The following is an 8,914-nucleotide window of genomic DNA, read 5'->3' on the forward strand; positions in this document are numbered from 1 at the left end:
TTCCAAGTTTTGTGCCATCATCTCTTGCTGGTAACTCTTATCTGTAACTTCCCTCCCTTTTTTCTTGTCTACAGGAGAGCTTTGAATTTTATGCAAAGCAGCTAAAGGAGTCAAAGGAGACCCATTTGTGAAGCAGGCCAGCACTATTTTATTTTGTGTGTATTTGTGATTCTGTGTCTAAATATTATTTTTTAAATGTGTTTTAGAGGACAAAATAAACAAATAAAAAGTGACTTTGTTTATGTACTTTTATTTATTCATAATGTTGATAATGTTCACCGTCTTACTGACGATAATTATGTATATCAAGTCACTGGACATTTCTGGGTTTTGCCTACACTGTAAATCTGTGCCATTTTATCTGAAGCTCCTGGTGTGTGAGGCCATAGTTTTTCGGGGTTCTTCTCCCCATTAACTTTTCAGATCCTCTGCTGTTTTGTTCCTTTAGTTGACCTGGTTGTCAATATTGTTTATCTGAAAAATTTTGGAGCCAGACAAAATGATGCTCAGTGGGCCCTCTGATGCTTAATATACTATGAAATTCTTTACTTACACACCCCACATACTTTCCAGTTTGTAAAATGTTGGCGCCAGAAGGCATCTGACGTGTGATCAGATCCATCGCTTGTCATTTCCAGTGAGACGCTAAGACTCAAAGAGACTTGCTGGTTCAGGGTGCGCCCTCCAAGCCTTGCCTTCTACCACGGTGCTCCCACAGACCTCTGTTCACTGAAGTCTCCAATCTGCATCTGAGTCATGAGTTTGATCATGAAGTAGAGCAGTACATTTCCGTTCATCATGGTTTCAGGTCTTCATCAGCATAAGCTCTACCCTACGCTGGACTTGTTACTTCATACTCACACCCAATGAATACGTAAATAAGTATATGAAGGAGTGAAATCTTGGTTTGTATTCAGTTTTACCAAAGTTGTCCTCAAATAGGCCTTCATGCCTGTTAATATCTACACTGTAAGTCATTACTATAAAAGATTTTAAGGCGGGGTAGTCAAGATACTCTCATCTTACTATGTAATGTCGGCCTACTTGGGGATTATGGTATTATTTAAAAGTTGAAAATGCTTTAATTGAGACTTATCCCCATTTGGTGTATTCCTTGTTCATTTGAAATCAGTGATTAGCTACTGTTTTGGTTTCCATGAGGTTTTTTGGTTCCCACCATGTACAAGAAGGGGGACCTTGCCTTGGTGGGAAATAAGCCAGCCCCCCGCTGTTTATGCTGCTAACTTGTGTGTCGTCGGGACCAACCGTCCTGCATCTAGGGCCTGCAGGTGTCATGAGAAGGGAGGGTTGACGGAGGGAAGCCAAGGAATAATGTTATGGTGGCACCAGCCATACTTTTCTTCATCTCTGCTCTGCAGAATTAGACCTAAGGAGTGGGGCTCGCTCAGTGCTGAGTCCCAGCCTCCAGAACTTAGTCCTAAGCTCCCCTTTGTGCACTTTTCAGGTGCAGGACCTATGCGTGTTGTTTTGATGATACCTGATTTGCCATGAGCCTCACTCCATTTGGGATTCCACTGAAATAGGCTCTGTATTTTGTAGTTATGCCAATCATAGGTTAGTTGAACCAAATTTTATTAATAGTGATTGACATAGATCTCTAAGATGAGGAACAACCTTGGGGCAAAATCTGAACTTCCCAGTCATTTTTACAGAAACTCAGAGTACAATCTCATTTACATGAAGTGACTCCAAGCCAGCCTTGTATATGGACTCTGGTAGAATGTGGGTCTAGTGCAGAGGACGTAGACATAAACCACTTGATGAGCTTTTCCTGCCTAATAACATTTCTAGCAGGCTGAACCATTAAATACATTTCATATGTTAAAGAACTCTCTAGTCATGTATCTGTAGCGCTGTATTGGCTTCCCCTTTTAAATGTAAATATTTAACATATAACCATGTATATTCTAGATGAGCTTATGAATACTTTCTAAATATCTATTAGGAAAGTTGAAATAAATGGGAATATAAATACAATTATAGCAACACTCAGTGGTATCTTTTAGACTCAAATTAGAAGCATACAGGTGATTCTAAAAAGTAAATGTCATAAACCTTGGAAAAGTATAGTGTTTTATAATACAATTGTATGTGTATTTAAACCTAATATTTTAATGTGAATTGCTTTGAATAAATTGTATTCCAGCAAACTGCATGCTTGTTCATTTTTATCGTATCAAATTTTTATATAACCACTTTAAGCCATTTCAAGGACTTGAGTCTTAAAATTTTTAATTAAAAATTGTGTGCTGGCCTCTGTTGTGGCCAGAATTTCCTTGTCAAATGATGCACAGGTTGTGCGTATGAAGTCACTGCTTATCTCTTTTAAGGATGAGCAGATACTTGAGATCTCCGAGGTCCATGGTTGGTGAGAATTAGAGTTGGATGTGTGGTAAATGACAAAACAAGGGGGACTTTTAAGTGTCAGACGAAGCATTTTAAAGCTGTACAGCGGAGTGGGCTCCACTCCCCCAGGGCTGTGCACACTGCTGTCTTCTGCCTTCCCTCTCCTGTGCCTTGTTTGTGAGTGCTCTCTGAGGAGGCTTCAGTGTCTCTGCCCGCCTCCCTGCTCCCCAGGGCCCCCGCAGCTGCTGGAAAGCAGCGCAGATGCCAGCACACAGGTTGTGAACTCCCTGAGAGTCAGTGCCTTGTCTCCTGTCTGTATCCCCAGCCTAGCACATTCCCCAGTTGTCAGTGGTCAGTTTTGGGGTTCTACCATGTGTCACATGCCCCTCCGGCCTGATACCCACAGTGAGGTGCTTACAGAAGTTAATTTGCCCGGAATCAGTGATATATAGCCAGGACCCTGGACAGACGTGTACTTATTACTATGAGAATACAAAAAAAAAATCCAATGCAGCTTAGACTCAATTAAAAATCAAATCAGAATCTCAATATATTTTTAAAACCTTTCACATCCATACAAGTGTTCCCAGACTGGACAGCTTGCACTATAAAGGTATTTTCTTCCATCTAATGTTCCATTTAATCAGCAGATTTTCATGTTGCAATATATTAAGCTTTATATTGCAAGTTATTCTTCCTGGGACATTTTATTCAGTCTGCAATGTGTGTGCTTTGCACACTTTTTCTCACGTCTTCAAGCAAACAGTTTTCATTTAATATTTGTCTTTTTGACAAACCAACCTTGTAGAGTTTCTGTAAGTGAAAGCAACATGCCTGAAGTATGGTCAAACTAACAAGCAGCAGGGGGTTACAAATCATGATCATTTATCTGTTGGCTGTTACGCAATCATACATGTGAGTGTTTCCATCAGAAACACACCCTGTTTTCAGGCCTGCAGACTTTTACATAGCCCACATTATGCAGCTTTAGTATTTATAAGGAAAATGGCTGTATTAGCAAATTGAAAATAGGCACTTATCAGGGTTTTTTTGCATGAAGAAAAGCAACGTCATCAGGTCCAAGTAGAGCAAAAGCACTTAACCGGCTTCAGATCTACCCCCCTGCACATGCGTTTGGACTCGTTGGATCTTCAAGAGATCAATAACATCTCACCAACCCTGCCACTGCCCTGCACTTGCTGAGATTCTCTTAATCATTTACTTGTTCTTGTGGTTTTTTCCCCCCAAGAACTTGAGCTCTCCCAGTGCTCTGGGGCCTCACCATTCTGGCAGTGGTAGGTGCCCAGTAAGCATCATTGAATGAAATCAACGGGTACCTCACTTGTCCCTGTTTCCAAGGCATGTTGCTTTTGAGGTTTATAGTTTCAGTGTGCTGGGGGGTGCGCATTCTTCCTCACACACCTTTTCATAGGAGATAGAGGCACCACCTTTTAGCTCAGAACTGGGGGTTGACGCCCAAGGAATTCTCTCAAACCCTGTGTGCCTGCAGGTAAGCATTTCCAGGTTTGCTGCCAGGAGGAAGACAGCTCTCAAATGTGTGATGAAATCAGACAACCTCCAGCTGAGCACAAGCACAGTGCAGGAGTGGACTCAAAGAGCTTTGTTTCTAACATGGGACCACAGGGCTTTTTAGCAGTTTGGGGGGACACAACACAACGATAATAGCACTATCACCTGGAAAGCTGAGAAGTATCCAGTCTTTGAGTTGGTAAGTATTTAAAAATCTCAACCCAGGGCTTAAGACACGATTGTTTAAATTATTGGCTGCTAACACCACATGCACGGCTATTTCCAGGCTCCCACTGGAAAATGGGCTGTGCTCCATCTGCCTGCTTCCTGCCCTACCCAGGCGGACTATGGGATAAAGACAGGCTCCATACCCTGGCCACTTTAGAAGAACCAGTCATTTTATCAACACAGATGACAGATGATCTGAGATTTGAATTACCTAGTTTAGACTATTTGCAAATCAGGATGCTTTCAGGCATGAGAACTGGATGTAAATAAGCAGAGATCAGCCAGCAAGATGCTTCCTTACTCCTGCATACCAGCATCCCAAGCCCTCGCTCTCCTTCGGAGCCTGCTTGGTGCTCCAGCTCCCTGACTGGGCCTAAAGGAGAGGGGCCCAGGGCAGCTGTGCTAAACTCTGCCCAGTGACTAATTTACATCTCAGTAGAACCCCCGGCCCCAGGTTTGTAGTTCACACTTGGATTTGGTACAGATTTAAATATCACTGCTGCTAGCTGTTTAATCTGGGATCAAAACAAGAAGAAAGTGGGAGGAAAGAAATGCAAGATCTACTTCTATGAGCCTGACCGAGGAGATCAGCTTGACCGAGGGAATGATTGCCTCTTAAATAATCTTTATAGGAACGAAAGCAGTTTTTACAAATCTCATCAGGAGACATTTCAGTCAATATAAAGGTAATTATTTTCTGCTTAATTAAAATTTCCCTGTCAATAGCACAAGTTGAAATCAGAGGGCTTAAAAATGCAAATTTCAAACCCTTTACCTTTTGATCAAAGGTCTGCAAACTACAGCCTCAGGTCAAAGCTGCACGCTGCCTGTTTTCGTAAATAATGTTTCACTGGAACACAGCCACACCACCCAGACTTCAGAGACGTCTGTGGCGCCTTTGCACTGTGACAGCCAATTTAAGTAGTTGGACAGACTGTATGGCCCACAAAGACAACTGTTTGCTATCTGACCCTTAAAGGGGAAAGATTGCAACCGCTGCTTTTTTTTTTTTTTAATTATAGCTGATTTACAATTTTATGTTAGTTTCAGGTGTACAGCAAAGTGATTCAGTTACATGTATACATTTTAAGTTTATTTTCCATTGTAAGTTATTTGGGGTCATGAAGTCGCTCAGTCTGTCCAACTCTGCAACTCCATGGACTGTCCCCTATCAGGGTCCTCAGGCGACAGTCCATGGAGTTTTTCAGGCAAGAGTACTGCAGTGGGTTGCCATTTCCTTCTCCAGGGGAACTTCCCGACCCAGGGATCGAACCTGGATTGTAAGTTATTACAAGATAACAAAGATAGTTCCCTGGGCTGTATAGTAAATTCTTGTTGCATCTCTATTTTATGTGTACTAGTTTGTATCTGCTAATCCCATCAGTTCAGTTCAGTCACTCAGTCACATCCGACTCTTTGAGACCCCACGGACCGCAACACACAAGGCCTCCCTGTCCATCACCAACTCTGGGAGTTTATTCAAACTCATGTCCATTGAGTCAGGGATGCCATCCAACCATCTCATCCTCTGTTATCCCCTTCTCCTCCCACCTTCAATCTTCCCCAGTATCAGGGTCTTTTCAAATGAGTTCTTCATATCAGGTGGCCAAAGTATTGGAGTTTCAGCTTCAGCATCAGTGCTTCCAATGAATATTCAGGACTGATTTCCTTTAGGATAGACTGGTTGGATCTCCTAGCAGTCTAAGGGACTCTTAAGAGTCTTCTCCAACACCACAGTTCAAAAGCAGCAATTCTTCGGCACTCAGCTTTCTTTATAGTCCCATACTTTAGATTCCACGTGTGTGATATCACATAATATTTATCTTTTTCTGTCTGCCTGACTTGATTTAGTATGATATTCTCTAAGTCTATCCATGTTGCTGCAGATGGTACTGGAGTGGGACTCTGTCCAAGGCCAGAGAGTGGACTCTTGTTTAACACTAGGAAGTAACCTGAGGAGACACACGGACTGACCAAGCAAAAGGCTTCATTGGAAAGCGGCACCTACGTGAAGAGCAGCAGGGTAAGGGGGCAGCTCTGCTGTGTGGCTCAGTGTCAGGTTTGACAGTGATGGGTGAGCCTTCCAAGTTGTCTTGGCCAGTCATCCTTCCTGTGCCTATATTTGGTCGTGCGCCTTGGGGTCCTTTCTGGTAGTGCATGCGTCTGTCAGCCAGGATGGGTTCCAGAGTGAGGGTTTCTGGGAGGTTGGCAGGACATATTATGGGCTGGCATCTCCTCCCTCCTTCCAGCCCCTCCTGAACTCTCCTCAGGTTTTCATGGTAGCACTAATGTTTTTTATCAGGACCTCCTGTTGTGAGACAATTCATGCAAGTGGTTATTATCATGCCTGGCCAAGCCAGGTGGTTTCACTCGACAGTTTCCTAGCACACGTGTATTTCACTCTTTTTTATGGCTGAGTAAAATACTTTGGCCGCCTCATGCGAAGAGCTGGCTCATTGGAAAAGACCCTGATGCTTTGAGGGATTGGGGGCAGGAGGAGAAGGGGACGACAGAGGATGAGATGGCTGGATGGCATCCCCGACTCGATGGACGTGAGTCTGAGTGAACTCCGAGAGTTGGTGTTGGACAGGGAGGCCTGGCGTGCTGCGATTCATGGGGTCGCAAAGAGTCGGACACGACTGAGTGACTGAGCTGAACTGAACTGAAGATTTTGTTTAGTGTCTGTATGCATATATGTGTATATACCCCACATATTCTTACACCAATCGTCTGTTGATGAGCATGTCAGCTGTTTTCATGTCCTCAGTGTTGTAAACAGTGCTGCTGTGAACACTGGAGTGGCTCTATCTTTTCAGATTAGAGTTTTATCTTTTCTAGATATATGCCCCCGAGTGGGACTGGTGGACCGTCCTGCAGCTCTGTTTCTAGTTTTTGAGAAGCCGCCACACTGCACCACACTTTCCCATAGTGGCTGCACCAATTTACATCCCCATGAACAAGTGTAGGAAGGCTCCCTCTTCTCCACGCCCTCTCCAGCATTGATAATTTGTAGACTTTTTGATAATAGCATTCTGACGGATTTGAGGTGCTACCTCATTGTATTTTTTATTTGCATTTTCCTAAAAACTAGTGATATTGAGCATATTTTCATGTGCCTGTTGACCATCTGCATATCTTCAGCCTATTTTTTCGCTTGGGTTTTTTAAATTGCTGGTGAGTTGTATAAATTGTTTGTATATTTTGGATATTAACCCCCTGTCGGTAGCATCATTTGCAAATATTTCCTCCTGTAAGTTGTTTTTTTCCTTCTGTTGATGGTTTCCTTTGTTGTCCAAAAGGTTTTGAGTTTGACTGGGTCCCATTTGTTTATTTTTGTTTTTATTTCTTTTGCCTTGGGAGGCTGACCTAAGAAAATATTGCTTCTATTTATGTCCAAGAATGTTTTCTATGTTCTTGTCACAACCCCTGCTTTTAATAATTACACAGAAGCAGATCTCTACCCTTTTAGAGCAGGGAGGGCTCACTGAACTGTGTGCATGCCTCTAGAACAGTGGTTCTTCTCCCTGGTCTCCCATCCCCTGAAGAGCATTTTTTAAAACAGACCAGTGGAACGAATCTCTGAGGAGGTACATCCACATTGGTATTTAGTAAAGCTCCAGGATACAGAGAGAAAAAAAAGGTTCTGCTGGAGTTTCTGCATCTCTCCTGCCTTGGCACCTTGCCCCTTGTTCCGTGACCCTGCAGTCCTGCACGCCATAGCCCACTGAGTTATTAAAACCTTTTGCAGAATGAAATCACATGATGTACCTTAGTGACTGCCAACTCTCCCTACATGCTGCAATCATTGGGGAGTTAAAGGAAAAATCCAGTGGTCTTCCCCCTTCTCCAGTCAGGCCTAAAGCCACTGGGTGACCGCAGCCTGGGTACTGGGGGGGTGTGGGCTGTGAATGGGGGTGGGAGAGATGTGTGATGGGCCAGAGCAGGATGAGAAGGGCATCTCTGCTGACTTGGAGACAGCCTGATTTGGGATTTAGAGTCTTAGCAGGGTATCCACACAGGCAAAAGAGTGCAGTGTAGTTGGGAGACTGGTTATATATAGGAGATGAATGAAATGAGCAAAAATATTAAGGTTAGTGAAAGCCAGGTTTCTTACAATGGGAGGAGGGAGTTACAATTGTGAAAAGAGAAGAAGAATCCGCTCTGTGGTGGTAGACTGGAATTGGATGTATCGGTGTGGGAGGAGAATATATATAAAAATGTGGACAGAGGCTTCCCTGGTGGCTCAGACGGTACAGCGTCTGCCTGTAATGCGGGAGACCTGGGTTCGATCCCTGGGTCGGGAAAATCCCCTAGAGAAAGAAATGGCAACCCATTCGCAGTACTCTTGCCTGGAAAACTCCACGGATGGAGCCTGGTAGGCTACAGACCCTGGGGTTGCAGAGTCGGACACGACTGAGCAACTTCCCTGGTTCACTGGTGTGTGCGTGTGTGTACACACGTATACATGTGCACATCTATACCCACGTATATGTTCCCACTGAGAGGGCCTGGAAACAGTGACGCCCCAATGGCAATGAGCATACTTACCACTCATATCTCGGCTTCTAAATGCCATTTTCCCCTGAAAGGAACCGAGATTCTTTAAAGAAATGTCTGCTTCCATGATTAGGGTGGGAGGTGGGAGAGTGCAAGATGAGTCTGAAACAGTCACAAAAGTGTTCAGAGAATGAGGGAGACTTATCACAAGGAGGCAGAAGCCAGCTTGAAGAGGCTCTCAGGGCCACATCAGGGACAGTTTGAACATCTAAATTAAGAATGATAGTAAAAG

The 8,914-nt window shown here is 43.7% G+C and overlaps 1 protein-coding gene across 1 annotated transcript in view; it reads left to right on the forward strand.

The window, feature by feature from the left end:
- LRPPRC (leucine rich pentatricopeptide repeat containing) overlaps positions 1 to 2,171 on the forward strand; it is a 100,979-nt gene extending 98,808 nt beyond the window's left edge. Inside the window, exon 38 of the mRNA XM_015094408.4 lies at positions 75 to 2,171. Within this exon, the coding sequence (XP_014949894.2) occupies positions 75 to 131 (57 nt within the window). The 3' untranslated portion in view covers positions 132 to 2,171. The remainder of the gene's footprint in view (positions 1 to 74) is intronic.
- Positions 2,172 to 8,914: the final 6,743 nt, after the last annotated feature.

The sequence above is a fragment of the Ovis aries genome, chromosome 3 (assembly GCF_016772045.2).
Source record: "Ovis aries strain OAR_USU_Benz2616 breed Rambouillet chromosome 3, ARS-UI_Ramb_v3.0, whole genome shotgun sequence".
In the NCBI taxonomy this organism is placed as follows: domain Eukaryota; kingdom Metazoa; phylum Chordata; class Mammalia; order Artiodactyla; family Bovidae; genus Ovis; species Ovis aries.